The 21,480-nt window shown below is 49.4% G+C and overlaps 1 protein-coding gene across 1 annotated transcript in view; it reads left to right on the top strand.

Annotated features, from left to right (window-relative positions):
* Positions 1-1,385: 1,385 nt before the first annotated feature.
* Positions 1,386-21,480, top strand: part of LOC139272096 (NIPA-like protein 2) — a 155,308-nt gene continuing 135,213 nt past the window's right edge. The window contains exon 1 of the mRNA XM_070888568.1: positions 1,386-1,490. Coding sequence (XP_070744669.1) covers positions 1,386-1,490 — 105 coding nt within the window. The remainder of the gene's footprint in view (positions 1,491-21,480) is intronic.

Genomic DNA, 21,480 nt, shown 5'->3' on the forward strand with positions numbered 1-21,480 from the left:
TAAGATCATGGCTGATCATTCACCTCAGTACCCCTTTCCTGCTCTCCATACCCCCTGATGTTTTTAGCCGTAAGGGTCATATCTAACTCCCTCTTGAATACATGTGATAATGACCAGATAATCTGTTTTAATGATGTTGATTGAGGGATGAATATTGGCCCAGGACACCGAGGAGAACTCCCCCCTTAGTCTTCTTCAAAACAGTGCCGTGAGATCTTTTAGGTTTGCCTGAGAGAGAGCAGTCCGGGCCTCGGTTTAACATCTCATCCGAAAGACGGCACCTCCGACAGTGCGGCGCTCCCTCAGCTGCACTGGGAGTGTCAGCCTAGATTTACGTGCTCAAGTCCCTGGAGTGGGACTGGAACCCACAACCTTAAGAAAATGTACAATACCAATAATGAAACCGGAAAGGAAGGAGGATATTCAACTCATTCACCCCCCCTACCCCCTCCTTTAGAATCATAATGTTACAATTGAAGAATTAAACACTGTATATAACATGAAATAAAGACAGAAAATGCTGCAAACACTCAGCAGGTCAGGCTGCAACTGTGGAGCGAGAGTGAACGTTTCAGGTCGATGACCTTTCTTCAGAACCACCCACCCGAAACATTAACTCTGTTTCTCTCTCTCTCTCTCTCCACAGGTGCTGTCTGGCCTGCTGAGCGTTCCCAGCATTTGCCAGTTCTTATTTCAGATTTCCAGCATCCACATTATTATGGCTTTTGGCTGCAGAACATGAACTGCTCTTCAGCAAGGGTCATCAGAATGCAAAATGTGCACATTACATCGCCAGACCATGTGACATTTGTCCAGTCAGATTCACATTCATCCCTTTTGTTGCAATGAAAGAGACTACAGTCTTATCCTAGACAGAGAGGCAATTTGTTGCAATGCAAATTAATTCCCGACCCAATAAGTTGAGTAAACTAAAAATGTAAAAATGGCACACTTACCTTGAAAGGCCATATCTGTACTGAATTGCTGAACAGTTGAAGAGCTGGAGGTGTTTACACTGGCTGCGGTGGCAGGGAATAATTATTTTTTGATTTGCCCAGAGGTGTTTAAAGAGGCTCCACCTCGCCCATCTCTTCCTGAAATATCCTGCAGCGAGCAGGAAGTTTCATTAAACAGCGAGCTTGAAAGTTAGCGAAGCGCCAGACTTGTACACACAAGACCAACAAAAAAAAGGGGGGCACATTTTAAGCACCAAGGCTTTGCTTTGCCTCCGCGGTGGAGCAGATGAATGGAGAAGACGGAGCTGCTATGATTCAGTACAGCCTCTGCCTCCCAACCCGCGTTACAGGCAGACCTGCGAGGAATAGTTACAAATTAAAAAAAAAAACAGCGACAAGGCAGCGGCTAAGCGAAGGAGGAGCGAAGCGATGGAGAGTGGAGGTTTAGGAGTCCTGGCGCTCGTTAACGCCACTGAGCAAACGCTTGGCAACAGCACGGTGACACCGACATGGAGCAGTCTGTACCCTTACCAGGTGAGCTGGGCTCATGGAGGCTCAACAGGAGAGACTTCAGATTTTTGCTTTGGAGTTGATATGGTCCAGTGTTTAATTCTTCTAGCCGGAATGGATAGTCAGGACCTCCCCTTAGCTGAGGGGTTAATAACCAGGGGGGGCATAGATTTGAACATAGAAAATAGGTGCAGGAGCAGGCCATTCGGCCCTTCGAGCCTGCACCGCCATTCAATTCTGATCATGGCTGATCATGCAACTTCAGTACCCCGTTTCTCTCCAATACCCCTTGATCCCTTTAACCGTGAGGGCCATATCTAACTCCCTTTTGAATATATCTAACGAACTGGCCCCAACAACTTTCTGTGGTACAGAATTCCACATGCCCACAACCCTCTGAGTGAAGAGGTTTCCCCTCATTTCGGTCCTAAATGGCTTACCCCTTATCCTTAGACTGTGATCCCTGGTTCTGGACTTCCCCAACATCGGGAACATTCTTCCTGCATCTAACCTGTCCAATCCCGTCAGAATTTTATATGTTTCCATGAGATCCCCTCTCATTCTTCAAAATTCCATTGAATACAAGCCTAGTCGATCCAGTCTTTCTTCAAAAGTCAGTCCTGTCATTTTAAAGTAATTGGTAGGAGGTTTTGAGGGGATTTGAATTTGAGGAGAACTTTTTTCATCCAGAGAGCGGTGGGGGTCTGGAACTCACTGCCTGAAAGGGTGATAGGGTGCTAGAGGCAGAAACGCTCACCCCATTTTATCATAGGCAGTCCCTCCGAATCGAGGAAGACTTGCTTCCACTCAAAATGAGTCCTTAAGTGGCTGAAGAGAACGAGAGCCTGTGACAGTCCCTGTCACAGATAGTCATTGAGGGAAAGGGTGGGTGGGACAGATTTTCTACACGCTCTTTATGCTGCCTGCGCTTGATTTCTGCATGCTCTTGGCGATGAGACACGCCGCATTTAAAAAGTACTTGGATGTGCACTTGAAGTGCCGTAACCTGCAGGGCTACGAGCTGGAAAGTGGGATTAGGCCGGGTGGCTCTTTGTCTGCCGGCGAGGACATGATGGGCCGAAATGGCCTCCTTCCCTGCTGTAATTTGTACGATTTCAATGATCTAGAGGCAACAAGGGGGCATGCCAGATTAGATTTAGTAATGAGCCAGATTTAGTTAATAAGTCTAACTGTGCATGAACATTGATCCAATAGCGATCGTAACAAGATCGAGTTCAACGTAACGTTTGAAATGGAGATACGCGGAATAGCTACTGCGACTCTAGACTTGGGTTAGGCTGACTTCAACGGGATGGGCCGAATGGCGGCCTCCTGTGCTGTAAATCTCTATGATTCTATGATGCGATTGTGGTTTCAAAGGGGCTGGATATCACCCTTCCTCCATCACCCCATTTTTGTGAATTTTGCGGTGCCTCCGAGCAAGTGCTTTAGCATTCTTCATTTGGGAAAAGGACTGTTGTGGTCGTATATTCCCAGGACCTGTCCGCCCCGTGGTGAAGGAGCCTTGGCCCCTGGAGAGCAGGCCCTGGTGAGTGGGAGGGACCAGAGGTCAGATAGGAGACAGACTTTAGTTTGTGCCCAGCACTTCACCCTGTCGAGGTCATGCAGACGAGAATGCAAAGTTTTAGGATGTTTCTAAGGCATTGCCTTGTGGTGCTGGAGGGGGATGAGCTCATTTAGCAAGTTAATAAAAGAAGTTCAGTGACGCCACTGATTATTTCTGCTTTAAGAACTTGGATTTTTTTCCCTCTGTGTCTCCAATGGATTGTCCAGGATTAGTTTCAATTTCTTTTTTAATCGTGGTTTTGAGTTATTTATCTGAATTCCAGAGTTTTTGCTATGACAGGTAAATTTTCAGCATTATTGTGGTAACAGTGAAAGTCGTCATCCACTTTGGACCTAAGACAGCTCAGAGTATTGTCTAAATGCTCGGAACTGGGGAGGAACAGAGAGATTTCAGAGTCCCTGTACACAAATCATTAAGTGCAAGCGGACAGGCACAAAAAATAATTTAAAAGGCAAATGGGATGTGTTAGCCTTTATTTCCGGGTGGCTGGAATACCACGGGATGTGGGCATCGCCGGCAAAGCTGGCATTTATTGCCCATCCCTAATTGCCCCTCGAGAAGGTGGTGGTGGTGAGCCGCCTTCTTGAACCGCTGCAGTCCGTGTGGATGACTTGCTTCCACGCCAAAAAGGGATGAGTTCACGGGTGCTTCAATGAAGGACCTAATATTCCAGATCCCGAACTACATCCCGAAGGGTGGAAGATGCCTGTGTGTGGATTTTTTTAACGTGGGGTGACCGTTGCACACCAGCCACCACACGGGCTCGACAGAGCTAGGTCTTGGTCCAGTGGCAAGGGTTATCCAAGACGACTGGAGACCAGCTCTGCTTCACGGGCCTAGTGCGTACATATATCGCAGTGTGAAACATAGAAACATAGAAAATAGGTGCAGGAGCAGGCCATTCGGCCCTTCGAGCCTGCACCAGCATTCAATATGATCATGGCTGATCATGCAACCTCAGTACACCATTTCTGCTTTCTCCCCATGCCCCCTGATCCCTTTAGCCGTAAGGGCCACATCTAACTCCCTTTTGAATATATCCAACGAACTGGTCTCAACAACTTTCTGTGGTAGAGAATTCCACATGCTCACAACTCTCTGAGTGAAGAAGTTTCTCCTCATCTCGGTCCTAAATGGCTTACCCCTTATCCTTTGACTGTGACCCCTGGTTCTGGATTTCCCCATTGGGAACATTCTTCCTGCATCTAACCTGTCCAGTCCCATAAGAATTTTATATATTTCTATGAGATCCCCTCTCATTCTTCTAAATTCCAGTGAATGCAGGCCAAGTCGATCCAGTCTCTCCTCATATGTCAGTCCTGCCATCCTGGGAATCAGTCTGGTGAACCTTCGCTGCACTCCCTCAATAGCAAGAATGTCCTTCCTCAGATTAGGAGACCAAAACTGAACACAATATTCAAGGTGCGGCCTTACCAAGGCCCTGTACAACTGCAGTAAGACCTATCTGCCCCTGTACTCAATTAATCTCGCTATGAAGGCCAACATGCCATTTGCCGCCTTCATCGCCTGCTGTACCTGCATGCCAACTTTCAATGACTGATGTACCATGACACCCAGGTCTCGTTGCACCTCCCCTTTTCCTAATCTGTCACCATTCAGATAATATTTTGCCTTCCTGTTTTTGCCACCAAAGTGGATAACTTCACATTTATCTACATTAAACAGCATCTGCCATGCTACTCCTGCCTCTTCTGGGCCCTGAAATCACGCCTCTCCTGGGCCCCGATCACATCGCTCTACAATCTTTCACCGCTCCTTCGCCCCGACCTCGCCACTCCTGCTGTATCTGCGCACGCTCCAATCACCGACCTGGACCTTGATGACATCACTCTTCGCTGCTGTCGCCCTCCTGTACCAAATTGCGCTGCTCCCTGAAATAGTACGCCTCCACACTGCTCCCGGGACCGCTCGCTGCTCCTTTTATGGCCCCGACCTGCCGCTGGTGTTGTCACACAGGTCGGGGCCTTCACGCTGCTCCCGAGGCCCCACAATGCTGACTTGGTTGTAGCGGTTTTGGTACAACTGAGTGTCGCGCTCGGCCAGTTCAGAGAGCAATTAAAAATCAACCACATTACTCCGGATCTGGAGTCACATATAAAGGCATCCCCGAAGAACATTAATGAACCAGATGGGTTTTTCTGACAATCCGGTAGTCATGGTCACCATTACTGATTCGAGCTTTTTCAAAAAAATTCCAGATTTATTTAATTAACTGAATTTAAGTTCCCCGGCTACCGTTCCCTCTAACAAAGGCATGGATGAGGGTTTCAGCAGCAGATGAGCTGAGGCAAGGGGTGGAGACAGGCGATGTTACGGAGATGGAAATAGGCGGTCTTGGTTATGCTGCGGATATGTGGTCGGAAGTTCATTTCAGGGTCAGATATGACATCAAGGTTGCAAACAGTCTGGTTCAGCCTCAGACAGATACTAGAGAGTGGGATGGAGTTGGGGCGAGGGAACGGAGTTTGTGGTGGGGACCAAAAGACAATGGCTTCGGTCTTTCCAATATTTAAGATGATCAAATGAGTTGATAGAGTAGATAGAGAGAAACCATTTCCTCTGATGGGGGGAGTCCAGAATAAGGGGGTGCAACCTTAAAATTAGTGCCAGGTCATTCAATGGATGATGCCCGAAAGTAGTACTTCACACAAAGGGTAGTGGAAATCTGAACTATATTCCCCAAAATACTCTTGGGGTTGGAGGTCAATTGAAAATGTTGTTAGGTAATGGTATTAAGGGTTCCAGAACCAAGACAGGAAGATGGAGTTAAGATACGGATCCGCCATGATCTAATTGAATGGTGGAATGGGCTCGAGGGGCTGAATGGCCTCCTCCTGTGCCTATGATGCGATGTCCCTAATGGTTGTAGATACTTTATCAAGGGAGCACAATTGCCCTTTTTTATAGTGCTTCGGGGGGGGGGAGGGGCGTCAATGGGATGCAACGAGGGTCTCGCCCGGGGGAAGGGGACCATAGCGCTTCTGGGGAAATTGCCCCCGAGGTTCGAGGGATGTTATGTCATTAGCGCCGCGCCCCGCGCCGACCCCGCACTGACCTCGCGCCGACCCCGCACCGACCCCGCGCCGACCCCGCACCGACCCCTCACCGACAGCTCACCGACCCCAGGCCGACCGCCCCGTGCTGACCCCTCACCGACCCCACGCCGATCCCTCACCACCCCGCGCTGACCCCTCACCGACTCCGCGCCGATCCCTCACCACCCCGCGCTGACCCCTCACCGACCCCGCGTCGATCCCTCACCACCCCGCGCTGACCCCTCACCCACCACGCGCCGACCCCTCACCGACCCCTCACCGACCCCGCGCCGACCCCGCGTCGACCCCTCACCGACCCCCGCCGACCCCTCACCACCCTGCGCTGACCCCTCACCGACTCCGCGCCGACCCCTCACCGACCCCGCGCCGACCCCTCACCGACCCCGCGTCGACCCCTCACCGACCCCGCGCCGACCCCTCACCGACCCCTCACCGACCCCGCGTCGACCCCTCACCTCCCCGCACCGACCCCTCACCGACCCCGCGTCGACCCCTCACCGCCCCAAGGATGGCGCCGGCTGATGGCATCCGCCACCGGGGCGCCCCTTAAAGGGATGGCCGTTTACAGCATGGGCCGGCATATTTTTCTGTCGGCCGACTCTTCTGTCGGCCCGACAAAGGCGGCCCTCACCTCGACCTGGCCACCATCCTGCAGCCCGTCATTCCGGTATGGATGCCTGGATGCTGACTCGGTCAAGGGCGTCCCTGGTGGCCCAGTGGCGACTGCCAAAGGGACTGCAGAGCGCGCGGCGGCCCTCCCCTTTTAATGGAAGGGGAGGGGCATTCTGCCGCGTCACAGCATCCGCGTAGCGCTGATGTTACCGGCGGGGCACTGGCCGCGAGCACGGCACTGGACTCAGCGCCGCTCTACCGCCCCAGGAGCGTCTCCGGTAACGCTCCGCCTCTGTTGAGAGGCGGAAGGGCCAAATTCCGCGGTGGGGGAGGAACTTCCGGGCCGGGCGATAAACGTCCCAGCCCCAGACGGTCACCGCCTCCAAACGGGGCGCGGGGAAATTTCGCCTCCCCCCCCCCCCCCCCCGAGTGTCGGGTTGCCTCATTTGGTCGCCCTCATGACTCCGATTCAGACGTTTGTAGGTCGAAGCTCACCTCGATCGAATCCTCTCGTGGCCTCACCCCACCCTGTCTCCGCAGCCTCTGTTAGCTCCCCAGCTCTGTCCGTTTTATATTCCCTCCTTTTGTTCCACCATTTGAGGTAGGCACTGTGGCCCTGCTCTCTGAGAATCCCTCACTGACTGACCCATTCCACGTTCCCATGTCAAGCTCTGCCCTTGAACACCTTCTCGACCAGATTTCAGTCGCACCATGGCTCATTTGCTCTTCTCATCAATATATTTTTTCCTTAATTGTAAATCATCTCGAAATGTTTTCTGTATGAAGCCCATTATATAAAGACAAGCTGTCATTGAGCGCACAACCTATAATGCTAAATGTTTTTCAAACACTGGGTTGGGCCTGAGCTAGTGTATTGGGTCCCATTCTGGGCACTACACTTTAGGAAGGACATCAAGGCCTTGGAGAAGCTGCAGGGGAGAGTTACTAGAGTAGTTCCAGGGATGAAAGGCTTCAGCTATCTGGAGAGACTGGAGAAGCTTGGGTTGTTCTCCTCAGAGCAGAGATGGTTAAGAGGAGATTTAATAGAGGTGTTCAAAATCATGAAGAGTTTTGATAGAGTGAATGAGGAGAAAATGTTTCCACTTGCACGAGGGTCGGTAACCAGAGGACAAAGAATTAAAAAATTGGCAGTGATGCTAGGGGGAAGATGAGGAGAATTGTTTTACGTAGTGAGTTGTTACAATCTGGAATGTGCTGTCTGAAAGAGCGGTGGGAGCAGATTCAGTACAGGCTGAACCTCCCTTATCCAGAACTCCCTTATCCAGAACTGCCCCTCGTCCAGAACCATTCCCGGCCACCGGGTGGCGCGTGTGCAGAATTCCGACATAAACAAATTGAAGTCCTTCCTCGCTGCCGACTCCTGTAATCGTTGGCCTGACCCCGGGATCCACTGCCTCCCCCCTCCCCCCCCCCCCCCCCCCCGCCCATGATCTCTCTGCCCCAATATCCCCTTGTTCAGTACCTGTACCATCCAATTTAACGTGACCACCCCTTGTCCGGAAAAATCCCTTATCCAGAACAGGCCAGGTCCCGAGGGCTCCGGATACCGGAGTTTCAACCTGCAGTAACTTTCAAAAGAGAATTGGATAAATACTTGAAAAGAAATAAGTTGCAAGGACTGTGGCGGGGAGGGGAGAGCCAGAGAGTGGGACTAATCGGATCGCTCTTTCAAAGAGCCGGCACATGCATGATGGGCCGAATGGCCTCCTTCAGTGCTGTATGATTCTATGATAATGTAAGGTAACACACCAGTGTAGTGCAGAGGGAAAGATGCTGTACTTCAGATGAGAAGCTAAATTGAGGCCCTGTCTGTTCTGTCAGAAGGACATTAAAGATCACTTGGTACTATTTGAAGAATGGCATTCCTCTGAGCAACCCGGCCACAAGCAGACTAACCGGCTGCTCACCTGATTGCTGATTGCGGAACAATACTGTGCACAGAGATATCTGTCGCATTCGTGACATACACTGCACCTCAAAGTCATTCGCTATGACGCTGCTCCTCACAAATGCAATGGGTACTGTAGAAGTGATGTCTGCACCTTTCACCGTGTAACTGTTAGCTTTTTTTTGAGTTCAGATGTGTTAAAATGCAAATTTAATCCAAATGAACAGATCCCGTCACCTACAATCTGCACCGATCTGTTTGAATAATGCCCACTCCGGGTATCAATAAGGAGCCATGAGTTTGAACACAAGTGCTCACCATTATCTTCGGCGGTCCCTCGAAGCGAGGATGACTTGCTTCCACGCCAAAAAAGGATGAGTTCACAGGTGTTTCAATGAAGGACCTAATATTTCAGGTCCTGAACTACATCCTGAAGGGTGGAAGATGCCTGTGCGTGGATTTTTTTAACGTGGGGTGACCGTTGCACACCAGCCACCACACGGGCTCGACAGAGCTAGGTCTTGGTCCAGTGGCAAGGGTTAATCAGATCGACTGGAGACCAGCTCTGCTGCACGGACTTAGTGCACACACATATCGCAGTGTGGGCTGGCCCCTGGGGCCCTGGGCCCCTGGCCCCAAACTCATGCCTCTCCTGGGCCCCGATCACATCCCTCTACATTATCTCGCCACTCCTTCGCCCCGACCTCGCCGCTCCTGCTGTATCTGCCCGCGCTCCAATCACTGACCTGGGCCTTGATGACCAGCTCGCTCTGCTCCCTGAAGTAGTATGCCTCCACGCTGCTCCCGGGGCCTCCACACTGCTCCTTTTATGGAGCCCCGACCTTCCACTGGCGTTCTCACGCAGGTCGGGGCCTCGAAATGGCGACAGAACTACGAAACTGTGAGTGGTGTTTCTGCCAACGTTACAGCGTAGAGGAGAGATAATTACTCCCCTAAGTAAGGTTTGAACACTCCTTTAGAGCAGGGTTCAAATTATTTCATTAATTGGCTTAAGCAGTTTTATGAATGTATTTAATACTACTAAGGAAAGAACATTTATATACCGCCTTTCACAACATCCCAAAGCGCTTTACAGCCAATGAAGTACTTTTGGAGTGTAGTCACTCTTGTAATGTGGGAAACGCAGCAGCCAATGTGCGCACAGTAAGCTCCCACAAACAGCAATGTGATAATGACCAGATAATCTGTTTTAGTTATGTTGATTGAGGGATTAGTATTGGCCCCAGGACACCGGGGATAACTCCCTTGCTCTTCTTCGAAACAGTGCCATGGGATCTGAGGGAGCAGACGGGGCCTCGGTTTAATGTCTCATCCGAAAGATGGCACCTCCGACAGTGCAGCACTAGAAGTGTCAGCTTGGATTATGTGCTTAAGTCTCTGGAGCGGGACTTGAACCCACGATCTTCTGATCTGACCCAGAGGCGAGAGTGCTACCAATTGAGCCACAGCTGACACCTCAAAAGGATGCAAAAGAAACTGAATAAACAATCACCAATCAGTTACGTTTATCAATAACCTCTAAATATGATGAACTAAATTGTCTGTATTAAAGGACTCAATATCAGTCAGTGGCCTGTTTAACATTTGCAGAATTCACTGATTATGTATTCATTCATGGGATGTGAGCATCGCTGGCAAGGCCGGCATTTATTTCCCATCCCTAATCGCCCCTTGAGAAGGTGGTGGTGAGCCGCCTTCTTGAACCGCTGCAGTCCGTGTGGTGAAGGTGCTCCCACAGTGCTGTTAGGGAGGGAGTTCCAGGATTGTGACCCGGCGACGATGAAGGAACGGCCGATATATTTCCAAGTCAGGCTGGTGCGTGATATGAGGCATGTGCTTGTGTGCCCGTTCATGGCACCATTATAAAGACGTCCTCTTTCACGCAAACTATTAATAATAGGCTACAACATGATTGAGCCTCCCAACACCATGGCAGCAATCGAAAGAGTTTAATAGACATCGGGATACGATCGCTCCTCGTCTCGTCCATTTTTTCAGGTGTACAAGAGAAACACGTTCCATGGTTAGGCTATGATAACGCTGCGCTCGATTGGCATCTGACGTTTGGTGGCGCCATATTGGATCACATGACCTTAAGTCACACCGGGTCCCCGCCTAAGTGGGCATTGGGCTAATTGTTTATGCAAATTGGGAAACCACTCTGGTTGCAAGATTGGCATACAAATGGGCAGCGCAGGCACGATGCAAGCTCCTCCCATTTGTACTGGCTCTTAAGTACTCCAACCAGCAGTCCTTAAACTACCAACTGAGGCTCAGTCAGAAGGTTGTCGTTTCAAGTCCCGCTCCAGAGATTTAGAAACACAGAAAATTACAGCTCAGAAGGAGGCCATTTCGGCCAATCGTGTCCGCGCCGGCCGACAAAGAGCCGCACGGCCCTCGGTCAGCAGCCCTGAAGGTTACATATAAAACCTATGAACAATGGCGGAAAGGAAAAGAACACCCAGCCCAACCAGTCCACCCCACACAACTGCGACACCCCTTATACTGAAACAGTCTACACTCCACCCCAACCGGAGCCATTGATTTCCTGGGAGAGGCAAAAACCAGATAAAAACCCAGGCCAATTGGGGAAAAAAAAATCAGGGAAAATTCCTCTTCGACCCATCCAGGCGATCGAAACTAGTCCAGAAGATCACCCTGGCTGCATTCGATTCCCTGCAGTACTTACCACTTGAGCACGAAAATCTAGGCTGACACTCCAGTGCAGTGCTGAGGGAGTGCTGCATTGTTGAAAAGAACGTCTTTTAAATGAGGCATTAAACCGAGGCCCTGTCTGGCCTCTCGGGTGGATGTAAAAGATCCAACAATCTTATTTGAAGAAGAGCCAATATTTATCTCTCAACCCAGCATCACTGAAATAGATTATCTGGGCATTATCACATTGCTGTTTGTGGGAGCTTGCTGTGCACAAATTGACATTAAAACAGTGACCACACTTCAAAAGTACTTCATTGGCTCTAAAGCGCTTTGGGATGCCCTAAAGGCGCTCTAGAAATGCAAGTTCCTTTTTCTTGTTTTATGTAACAAAGCCCCTTGTATAGAATGAGTAGGGAGGATCTAAACAGGTGCTTTCTGGCTGACTGACAGCTGACAGACTAAAAGCAAATCCTAAATCTGACCAAATTCCACGCGCCAACATAATAAGCTGGAAGGGAAATATCGAAGCAACCTTGCGTGTTATTGTGTGGGCGTTAAGAAAATTTCACTGACTTGAGTGTGAGAACAGGATAAATAAAATGTCACTGAACTGCAGTTAGACGTGAAGGAACCTCATGTGGTAATCGAGATGGAATTGAGTCAACTGTGCAAAAAGTAGAACGCGGTGCCCCCCTGACTGAGCATTGCCCCCTTAGGATATGCCAGCGAGCTGTTGGACATTTGTGCTTCTGATAGGACTGTCATTGGCTATTAGCTGTGGGATAACCCAAGGGCATCGTGCAATTATACTTGTGTTTGGAATGTCGTAAAAGATGCTATAGAAATGCAAGTTCTTTCTCCTGTAAAAGGACTATTGGAATGCCACTGAGAAGCGGCAACCACAACAGTGTTCTAGTCTTGTTTTCTGGGAGGTCTGAAGAGGTCCGCCTGGTTCCACAAAATAACTGCAAGCTGCTGCCCCAGAAGGAGGTATTGGGACAGGGCTTGGTCAAAGAGATAGCTTTTAAGGAGCGTCTTAGAGAAAAGTAGAGAGGCGGAGAGGTTTAGGTAAAAAGTTCCAGAGCTTAGGGCCCAAACAGCTGAAAGCACGGCCACCGATGGTGGAACGATTAGTATCAGGGATGCGCAAGAGGCCAGAATTGGAGGAGTACAGATATCTCGGAGGGTTGTCGAGTTGGAGGAGGTTACAGAGATAGAAACAAAGGCTTGCATTTATATAGTGCTTTTTCATGGCCACTGGACGTCTCATATCGCTTTACAGCCAATGAAGTACTTTTTGGAGTGTAGTCACTGTTGTAATGTGGGAAACGCGGCAGCCAACTTGTGCACAGCAAGCTCCCACAAACAGCAATGTGATAATGACCAGATAATCTAATTGTTGATTGAGGGATAAATATTGGCCCAGGACACCAGGGAGAACTCCCCTGCTCTTCTTCGAAATAGTGCCATAGGATCTTTTACATCCACCTGAGAGGGCAGACAGGGCCTCAGTTTAATGTCTCATCCAAAAGACGGCACCTCCGACAGTGCAGCACTCCCTAGAGTTTTGTGCACAAGTTCCTGGAGCGGGACTTGAACCCACAACCTTCTGACTCGTAGGTGAGTGTGCTGCCCACTGAACCACGGCTGCCAGTTAGATAGAGAAGGATGAGGCCATGAAGGGCTTTGAAAAGCAGGACGAGAATTTTAAAATTTTGAGGTGTTGCCGGACCAGGAGCCAATGTAGTTCAGCGAGCACAGAGGGTGATGGGTGAGCGGGACTTGGTGCAAGTTAGGATACGGCCAGTCGCGTTTTGGATGAGCCCAAGTGTATGGAGGGTCGGAGATATTAGGATAGATGACCAAAAGCTTGGTCAAAGAGGTAGGTTTTAAGGAGCGTCTTAAAAGAAGAGAGAGAGATAGAGAGGCAGAAAGGTTCAGAAAGGAAATTACAGAGTTTAGCCTGGAATAAATACTACTCCCAAAAACTCAGGTTCTCCAGCCACAAGAAGCACTGGCAAAATATTCCTATTATAGATGATATACTTTTTAAACATCATCATCATCATCATAGGCAGTCCCTCGGAGTCGAGGAAGACTTGCTTCCACTCTAAAAGTAAGTTCTCAGATGACTGAACAGTCCAATATGGGAATTACAGTCTCTGTCACAGGTGGGACAGACAGTGGTTGAGGGAAAGGGTGGGTGGGGAGTCTGGTTTGCCGCACGCTCCTTCCGCTGCCTGCGCTTGATTTCTGCATGCTCTCGGCGACGAGACTCGAGGTGCTCAGCGCCCTCCCAGATACTCTTCCTCCACTTAGGGCGGTCTTTGGCCAGGGACTCCCAGGTGTCGGTGGCTATGTTGCATTTTATCAGGGAGGCTTCAAGGAGGCTTTAAACAGCGCTGTGTATGACTCAACACACGCAACTTCTAAAAGGCCATCACAGTGGCAACACATAAGCACTGTCACTGATACAAAACATAACACAATGTCAATAATTTAATTGTAACAGCACCAAACTGCATGGGCCGACATTTCCAGTCAACTTTTTACCAGATTAATATCTAGCAACCCCTGGTATCAGATACGCCACACGTCACTTAAAAGGGAATTGATCAAGCATTTGAAAAAAAAGAATAGTTTATTAAAATAATTGGCAAAAAGAACCAGAGCGGGTAATGAGGAAAATGTCTTTTCATGCAGCGAGTTGTTCCGATCTGGAACGCACTGCCTGATAGGGCAGTGGGAGCAGATTCAACAGTAACTGGTGGGAATGGATAAATGGAATTATAGAAGTTTACAGCTCGAAAAGACGCCATTTCGGCCAATCGTGTCCGCACCGGCCGACCAAGAGTCTACCCAGCCTAATCCCACTTTCCAGCTCTAGGTCCGTAACCCTGTAGGTTACGGCACTTTAAGTGCCCATCCAAGTAGCTTTTAAATGTGGTGAGGGTTTCTGCCTCTACCACCCTTTCAGGCAGTGAGTTCCAGACCCCCACCACTCTCTGAGTGAAGAAATCGCCCCTCAAATCCCCTCTAAACCTCCCCCCAATTACTTTAACTCTATGCCCCCTGGTTTTTGTCTCCTCTGCTAAGGGAAACCGGTCCTTTATATCCACTTTATCTAGGCCTCTCATAATTTTATACACCTCAATGGGGTCTCCCCTCAGCCTCCTCTGTTCCAAGGAAAACAAACCCAGCCTATCCAATCTGTCCTCATAGCTTAGATTCTCCACTCCCGGCAACATCCTCATAAATCCCCTCTGTACCCGCTCCAGTGCAATCACATCCTTCCTGTAATGCGGTGACCAGAACTGCACGCAGTACTCCAGCTGTGTCCTAACTAGTGGTTTATACAGTTCAAGCATAACCCTTCCTACTCTTGTCTTGAAAGGGGGAAATATGCAGGGCTGCAGGGAATGAGCGGGGGAGCGGGACTGATTGGATTGCTCTTTCAGAGAGCCGGCACAGAAGCGATGGGCTGAATGGCCTCCTTCTGTGCTGTAAGATTCTGTGATTCTATGAAATATAAAAAAATGTGAAATAATGCATCACAAAAAAAGCTGACTGACTGTTCAGTGAGAAAACGTTGGAATCAGAAATGAAAATGCGAGCAGTTAAAACTGTCACTTGGGGGAATTATCAGGAGGCGAGTAATCCACTGTCACAACTGCAGCAAAAATCCCTTAAACACCAGAAATATCGCACGTAGTCAGCAATACAGCCAACCCCACAACTTCCGGTGTAGAAATAAAATCTCAAATACATCACTGCTTTCCCTTCCAAAAAAGAATGTCAATTTTTTTTATTCGTTCACGGGATGTGGGCGTCGCTGGCAAGGCCGGCATTTATTGCCCATCTCTAATCGCCCACGAGAAGGTGGTGGTGAGCCGCCTTCTTGAACCGCTGCAGTCCGTGTGGTGAAGGTACTCCCACAGTGCTGTTAGGAAGTGATGTTATGTATATAACCCGATGTAACCAGTATTATACCACCACCAGAGGGCGCACCTGTTGGAGTCCCAAGCGATCCCAGCATCCCTTGGGGAGCACTGTATATAAGCAGGCCTCCCATGCTGTACCAGCACTCTGGGGTTAAAATAAAGGAAATAAGGTCACACTTACTCACGTCTACAGTACTCTGTTACATTACTTTATTTGAGACATAACAAGGGAGTTCCAGGATTTTGACCCAACGACGATGAAGGAACGGCCGATATATTTCCAAGTCAGGGAGGTGTGTGACCTGGAGGGGAACTTGCAGGTGATGGTGTTCCCATGCTTCTGCTGCCCTTGACTTTCTAGATGGTACAGGTGGAGGGTATAGAAACCTAGAAACATAGAAAATAGGTGCAGGAGTAGGTCATTCGGCCCTTCGAGCCTGCACCGCCATTCAATGAGTTCATGGCTGAACATGCAACTTCAGTACCCCATTCCTGCTTTCTCGTCATACCCCTTGATCCCCCTAGCAGTAAGGACTACATCAAACTCCTTTTTGAATATATTTGGTAAATTGGCCTCAACAACTTTCTGTGGTAGAGAATTCCACAGGTTCACCACTCTCTGGGTGAAGAAGTTTGGGAGGTGCTGCCGAAGAAGCCTTGGCGAGTTGCTGCAGTGAATCTTGTAGATGGTACACACTGCAGCCACGGTGCGCCGGTGGTGGAGGGAGTGAATGTTGAAGGTGGTGGATGGTTGTGCCAATCAGCGGGCTGCTTTGTCCTGGATGGAGTCGAGCTTCTTGAGTGTTGCTGGAGCTGCACTCATCCAGGCAAGTGGAGAGTATTCCATCACACTCCTGACTTATGCCTTGTAGATGGTGGAAAGGTTTTGGGGAGTCAGGAGGTGAGACACTCGCCGCAGAATACCCAGCCTCTGACCTGCTCTTGTGGCCACAGTATTTATGTGGCTGGTCCAGTTAGGTTTCTGGTCAATGGTGACCCCCAGGATGTTGATGGTGGGGGATTTGGCGATGGAAATGCTGTTGAATATCAAGGGGCAGTGGTTAGAATCTTGCTTGTTGGAGATGGTCATTGCTGGGCACTTGTGTGGTGTGAACGTTATTTGCCACTTATCAGCCTAAGCCTGAGTGTCTTGGGCCTGGAAATTCTTCCAGGTCTTGCTGCATGTGGACACGGACTGCTTTATCCTCACACATACAGACACACAATCCATTGGTCTCCCGTGCTTGTTCCTGCACCTAAAAACTCTACAAAATAATGCAAGGTGTTTACTAGCTTTTTAAAATTTGTTTGCCAAGTGACCCCCCCCACTCAGGGGAGCAAATTCAGTCATTGCATCTGGGAAATATCTCTTGAGTTGTGTGGGTGTAAAATAAGATGAATTAACAAATTGAGGTGCAACTTTTCCTCGTCCCTAACAAGAACAACTTGCATTTATATAGCGCCTTTAACGTAGTGAGACGTCTTAAGGCGCTATACAGGAGTATTATGAGATTTATAAAAATTGACATCGAGCCACATAAGGAGAAATTAGCGCAGGTGACCAAACGCTTGGTCAAAGAGGTAGCTTTTCAGGAGCGACGTGAAGGAGGAGAGAGAGAGGTAGAGAGACAGAGGGGTTTAGGCAGTGAGTTCCAGAGCTTAGAGCCCAGACAACAGAAGGCACGGTCACCGATGGTTGAGCGATTACAATCAGGGATGCTCAGAAGAGCAGAATTAGAAGAGCGCAGACATCTCGGGGGGTGGGGGGGGCAGGGGCTTGTGGGGCTGGAGGAGATTACAGAGAGATAAATCAAGTTTGAATTCGAGAAAATTCTGACTTGTGGTGATCGCCAACATGAAGCACTTAATATTTTCACCTTCCTCTTCCTGGAGAACGACATGTGGAAGTATTCAGTGGTACTGTACAAACCTTTATGACGTAGTTAACAGCCACAGTTAAAGAGGCACTTCTGATCATCGGCACAGTAGCAGAACTCACCAGACGAGCTTGTTAAAAGCACTCTTTCTCTCATATTTCTCCCTGACAACCTCCTGTCTCCCTGCCCACTTCTTTTCAACTTTCTATTTTTTTGCTGTTGCATTGTGTTATCTGCTCGCGCTCTTGATTCCCTTTCTCTCCCCTCTCGCTCTCAGATTCCTTCCCTGTCTCATATTCCTTCCCTGTCTCGTGTTCTATTCTTTGTTGTGTTCATGCCCATGGGTCGGTACACCCTGACTCAAAATCTCCCCCAGTCAGAAAGCCAATCAAAATAGAAGTGAGAATTCTGAGACACAATGTCTCACGGCGCTGCTAAAAGAATTCATCGTACTTTCGGCAGATTTTTGAAGAAGCGTGTCTGTGCCCAGAGACAGAGAATAGCGAATTAGACAAATGCTCGTTTCTTTGGAATGTTGCAAAGGGCAGGATGGACGTGTTTGGCACGTGAGGTTAATTATTGGTACAGGCAAAAGGGTCAAAATGCAGCGGAATATAAGATCTGACGCACTGGAGGCGGTATTAAAGCTCGTCGTCGATGTCTGCCTTTGCTGATAATAGGCTCCCCAGCTATGGGAAGTGATCCACGTTGTCCAGGGCCGCGCCATGGATCTTGATGACGGGGGCAGTAAACGATGCCTCCGCAAGATCCTGCAAATCCCTTGTGGGGACAGACGCACCAACGTCAGTGTTCTCGATCAGGCCAACATCCCCAGCATCGAAGCACTGACCACACTCGACCAGCTCCGTTGGGCGGGCCACATTGTCTGCATGCCTGTCACAAGACTCCCAGAGCAAGCGCTCTACTCGGAACTCCTACATGGCAAACAAGCCCCAGGCGGGCAGAGGAAACGTTTCAAGGACACACTCAAAGCCTCCCTGATAAAATGCAACATCCCCACCGACACCTGGGAGTCCCTGGCCCAAGACCGCCCTAAGTGGAGGAAGAGCATCCGGGAGGGCGCTGAGCACCTCGAGTCTCGTCGCCGAGAGCATGCAGAAAACAAGCGCAGGCAGCGGAAGGAGCGTGCGGCAAACCAGACTCCCCACCCACCCTTTCCCTCAACCACTGTCTGTCCCACCTGTGACAGAGACTGTAATTCCCGTATTGGACTGTTCAGTCACCTGAGAACTCACTTTTAGAGTGGAAGCAAGACTTCCTTGCTTTCGAGGGACTGCCTATGATGATGATGATAAGATCTGAGTTATGTGATCAAATCCCACTCCAGAAACTTGAGCACAAAAATCCAGGCCGACACTCCAGTACAGTGCTGAGGGAGTGCTGCATTGTCGGAGGTGCCGTCTTTCGAATGGGACGTTAAACCGAGGCCCTGTGGCACTATCTCAAAGAAGAGGAGAGTAGTTCACCCCAGTTTCTGGCCAATATTTAGCCCTAAACTAACATTACTGAAACAGATTATCTGGCCATTATCACATTGCTGTTTGTGGGAGCTTGCTGTGCGTGAATTGGCTGCCCTGTTTTCTACCTTACAACAGTGACTGTAGTTCAAAAAGTACTTCATTGGCTCTAAACGCTTTGGGACATGAAAGTCGCCATTATACCTGTAAGTTCTTTCTTATCTATCCAGGCTGTCACTCCCAGTGCAGTGCTGAGGGAGTGCTGCACTGTTGGAGGGGCTGTCTTTCGGATGAAACATTAAACCTAGGCCCCATCTGTCCTCTTGGGTGGACATGAAAGATCCCTTGGCACTATTTTGAAGAAGAGCTGGGGTGTTCTCTCCGGGGGTGGCCTGGCCAATATTTAGCCTTCGACCAATATCACTAGAAACACGTGATCCGGCCATTATCACATTGCTGTTTGTGGGAGCTTGCTGTGCGCAAATTGGCTGCTGCGTTTCCCCCATTACAACAGTGTCTACACAACACCTCATTGACTGTAAAGTGTTTTGGGACATCCTGAGGTCATGAAAGTTGAAAAATAAATGCAAGTGTTTTTTTAAACATAGGAGTAGGAGGAGGCCATTCAGCCCCTCGAGCCTGTTCCGCCATTCAATGAGATTGTGGCTGATCTGTATCTTAACTCCATTAACTCTGCATGATTCCATATCCCTTAATGATCTTCTCTAACAACTCTATCTATCAGTTTTAAAATTTTCAATTGACCCTCCCAGGCTCAATAGCTTTTTGTGAGAGAGTTCCATTTTTCTACTATCCTTTGACATCACCCCTGAGCGGCCTAGCTCTAATTTTAAGGTTACACCCCCTTAATCTGAGGAAGGATGTTCTTGCTATTGAGGGAGTGCAGCGAAGGTTCACCAGACTGATTCCCGGGATGACAGGACTGACATATGAAGAAAGACTGGATCGACTGGGCCTTTATACACTGGAATTTAGGAGAATGAGAGGGGATCTCATAGCAACATATAAAATTCTAACGAGATTGGACAGGTTAGATGCAGGAAGAATGTTCCCGATGTTGGGGAAGTCCAGAACCAGAGGACATAGTCTAAGGATAAGGAGTAAGCCATCTAGGACCGAGATGAGGAGAAACTTTTTCACCCAGAGAAGTGAACCTGTGGAATTCTCTACCACAGAAAGTTGTTGAGGCCAGTTCATTAGATATATTCAAAAGGGAGTTAGATGTGGCCCTTACGGCTAAAGGGATCAAGGGGTATGGAGAGAAAGCAGGAGTGGGGTACTGAAGTTGCATGATCAGCCATGATCTTATTGAATGGTGGTGCAGGCTCAAAGGGCCGAATGGCCTACTCCTGCACCTATTTTCTATGTCTATGTTTCTATCACCCCTGAGCGGCCTGGCTCTAATTTTAAGGTTACGCCCCTTTGTTCTGGACTCCCCCCACCAGAGGCCAGTGCATTGAGGCTAATGGAACCAAGGCAGGGAGATAAAATTGCTTTTTGTAAATTGACTGCTATATCTATTCCTATTGTGACCCTGGGATGGCATTTACCATCATCATCATCATAGGCAGTCCCTCGAAACAAGGATGACTTGCTTCCACGCTGAAAAAGGATGAGTTCACAGGTGTTTCAATGAAGGTCCTAATATTCCAGTCCTGAACTCCAATTGAAGGGATTGGAAGATGCCTGTGCGTGGATTTTTTTAACATGCGGTGGCCATTGCACACCAGCCACCACACGGGCTTGACAGAGCGAGGTCTTGGTCCAGTGGCAAGGGTTAACCAGGACGACTGGAGACCAGCTCTGCTGCACTGACCTAGTGCGCACACATATCGCAGTGTGGGCTGGCCCGTGCTACCCCTGGGCCCTCGTCTCTCCTGGGCCCCGAACTCATGCCTTTTGTGGGCCCCCATCACGTCCCTCTATGAACTCTTGCTGCTCCTCCGCCCCAACGTCGCAGCTCCTAGGCCCCAACCTCCCCACTCCTGCTGTACCATTTATAGAGCACCTTTTATGACCCAAAGCATTTTACAGCCAATGAAGTACTTTTGTAATGTAGGAAACACACAAGCCAATTTGTGCACAGCAAGCTCCCACAAACAGCAACGTGGTAATGGCCAGGACACTGGGGAGAACTCGACTGCTCTTCTTCAAAATAGCACCACAGGATCATTTACATCCACCTGAAAGGGCCTCAGTCTAACTTATCATCCGAAAGGCAGTGCCTCCGACAGTGCAGCACTCCCTCAGCACTCCACTGGAATGTCGGCCTAGATTTTTATGCTTCAGTCTCTGGAGTGGGACTTGAACCCACAACCTTCTGACTCAGAGGCGAGGGTGCTGCCCACTGAGCCACGACTGACACACACAAGCACAAAAACTGATGGACCAGCCAAGTGAGTTCGAGCAAGGTGTGGTGCTCGAACTCATTTATATTTTGTAAATTATCATTTAAGACACTGAATACTAAATATCAGGCCGGATTTGGGGTTTTTTGGATTTCGGGGCGTTACGAGCTGGCGACGTGCGGGTGTTCCGGCAGCATTTCCTCGAGCCTCCCCCAGTGGATGGGGTGGCTATCCAATGGGGGCCTCGCCAGGCTCCTCCTGAGGTGGGCCTGCAGTCCCCACTGGCAATGCCTGGCCCCTCATGAAGGCCAACACCACAATGAATTCAGAAACCTGTTGAGGAGAGTATTGAAGACTGCCTCCAGGGTGGTCCAGGCATCGGTCTGCCTGTACGAGACGACATATAAGAACATAAGAAATAGGAGCAGGAGTAGACCATTTGGCCCCTCGAGCCTGCTCCGCCATTCAATAAGATCATGGCTGA

The sequence above is a fragment of the Pristiophorus japonicus genome, chromosome 1 (assembly GCF_044704955.1).
Source record: "Pristiophorus japonicus isolate sPriJap1 chromosome 1, sPriJap1.hap1, whole genome shotgun sequence".
Lineage (NCBI taxonomy): Eukaryota > Metazoa > Chordata > Chondrichthyes > Pristiophoridae > Pristiophorus > Pristiophorus japonicus.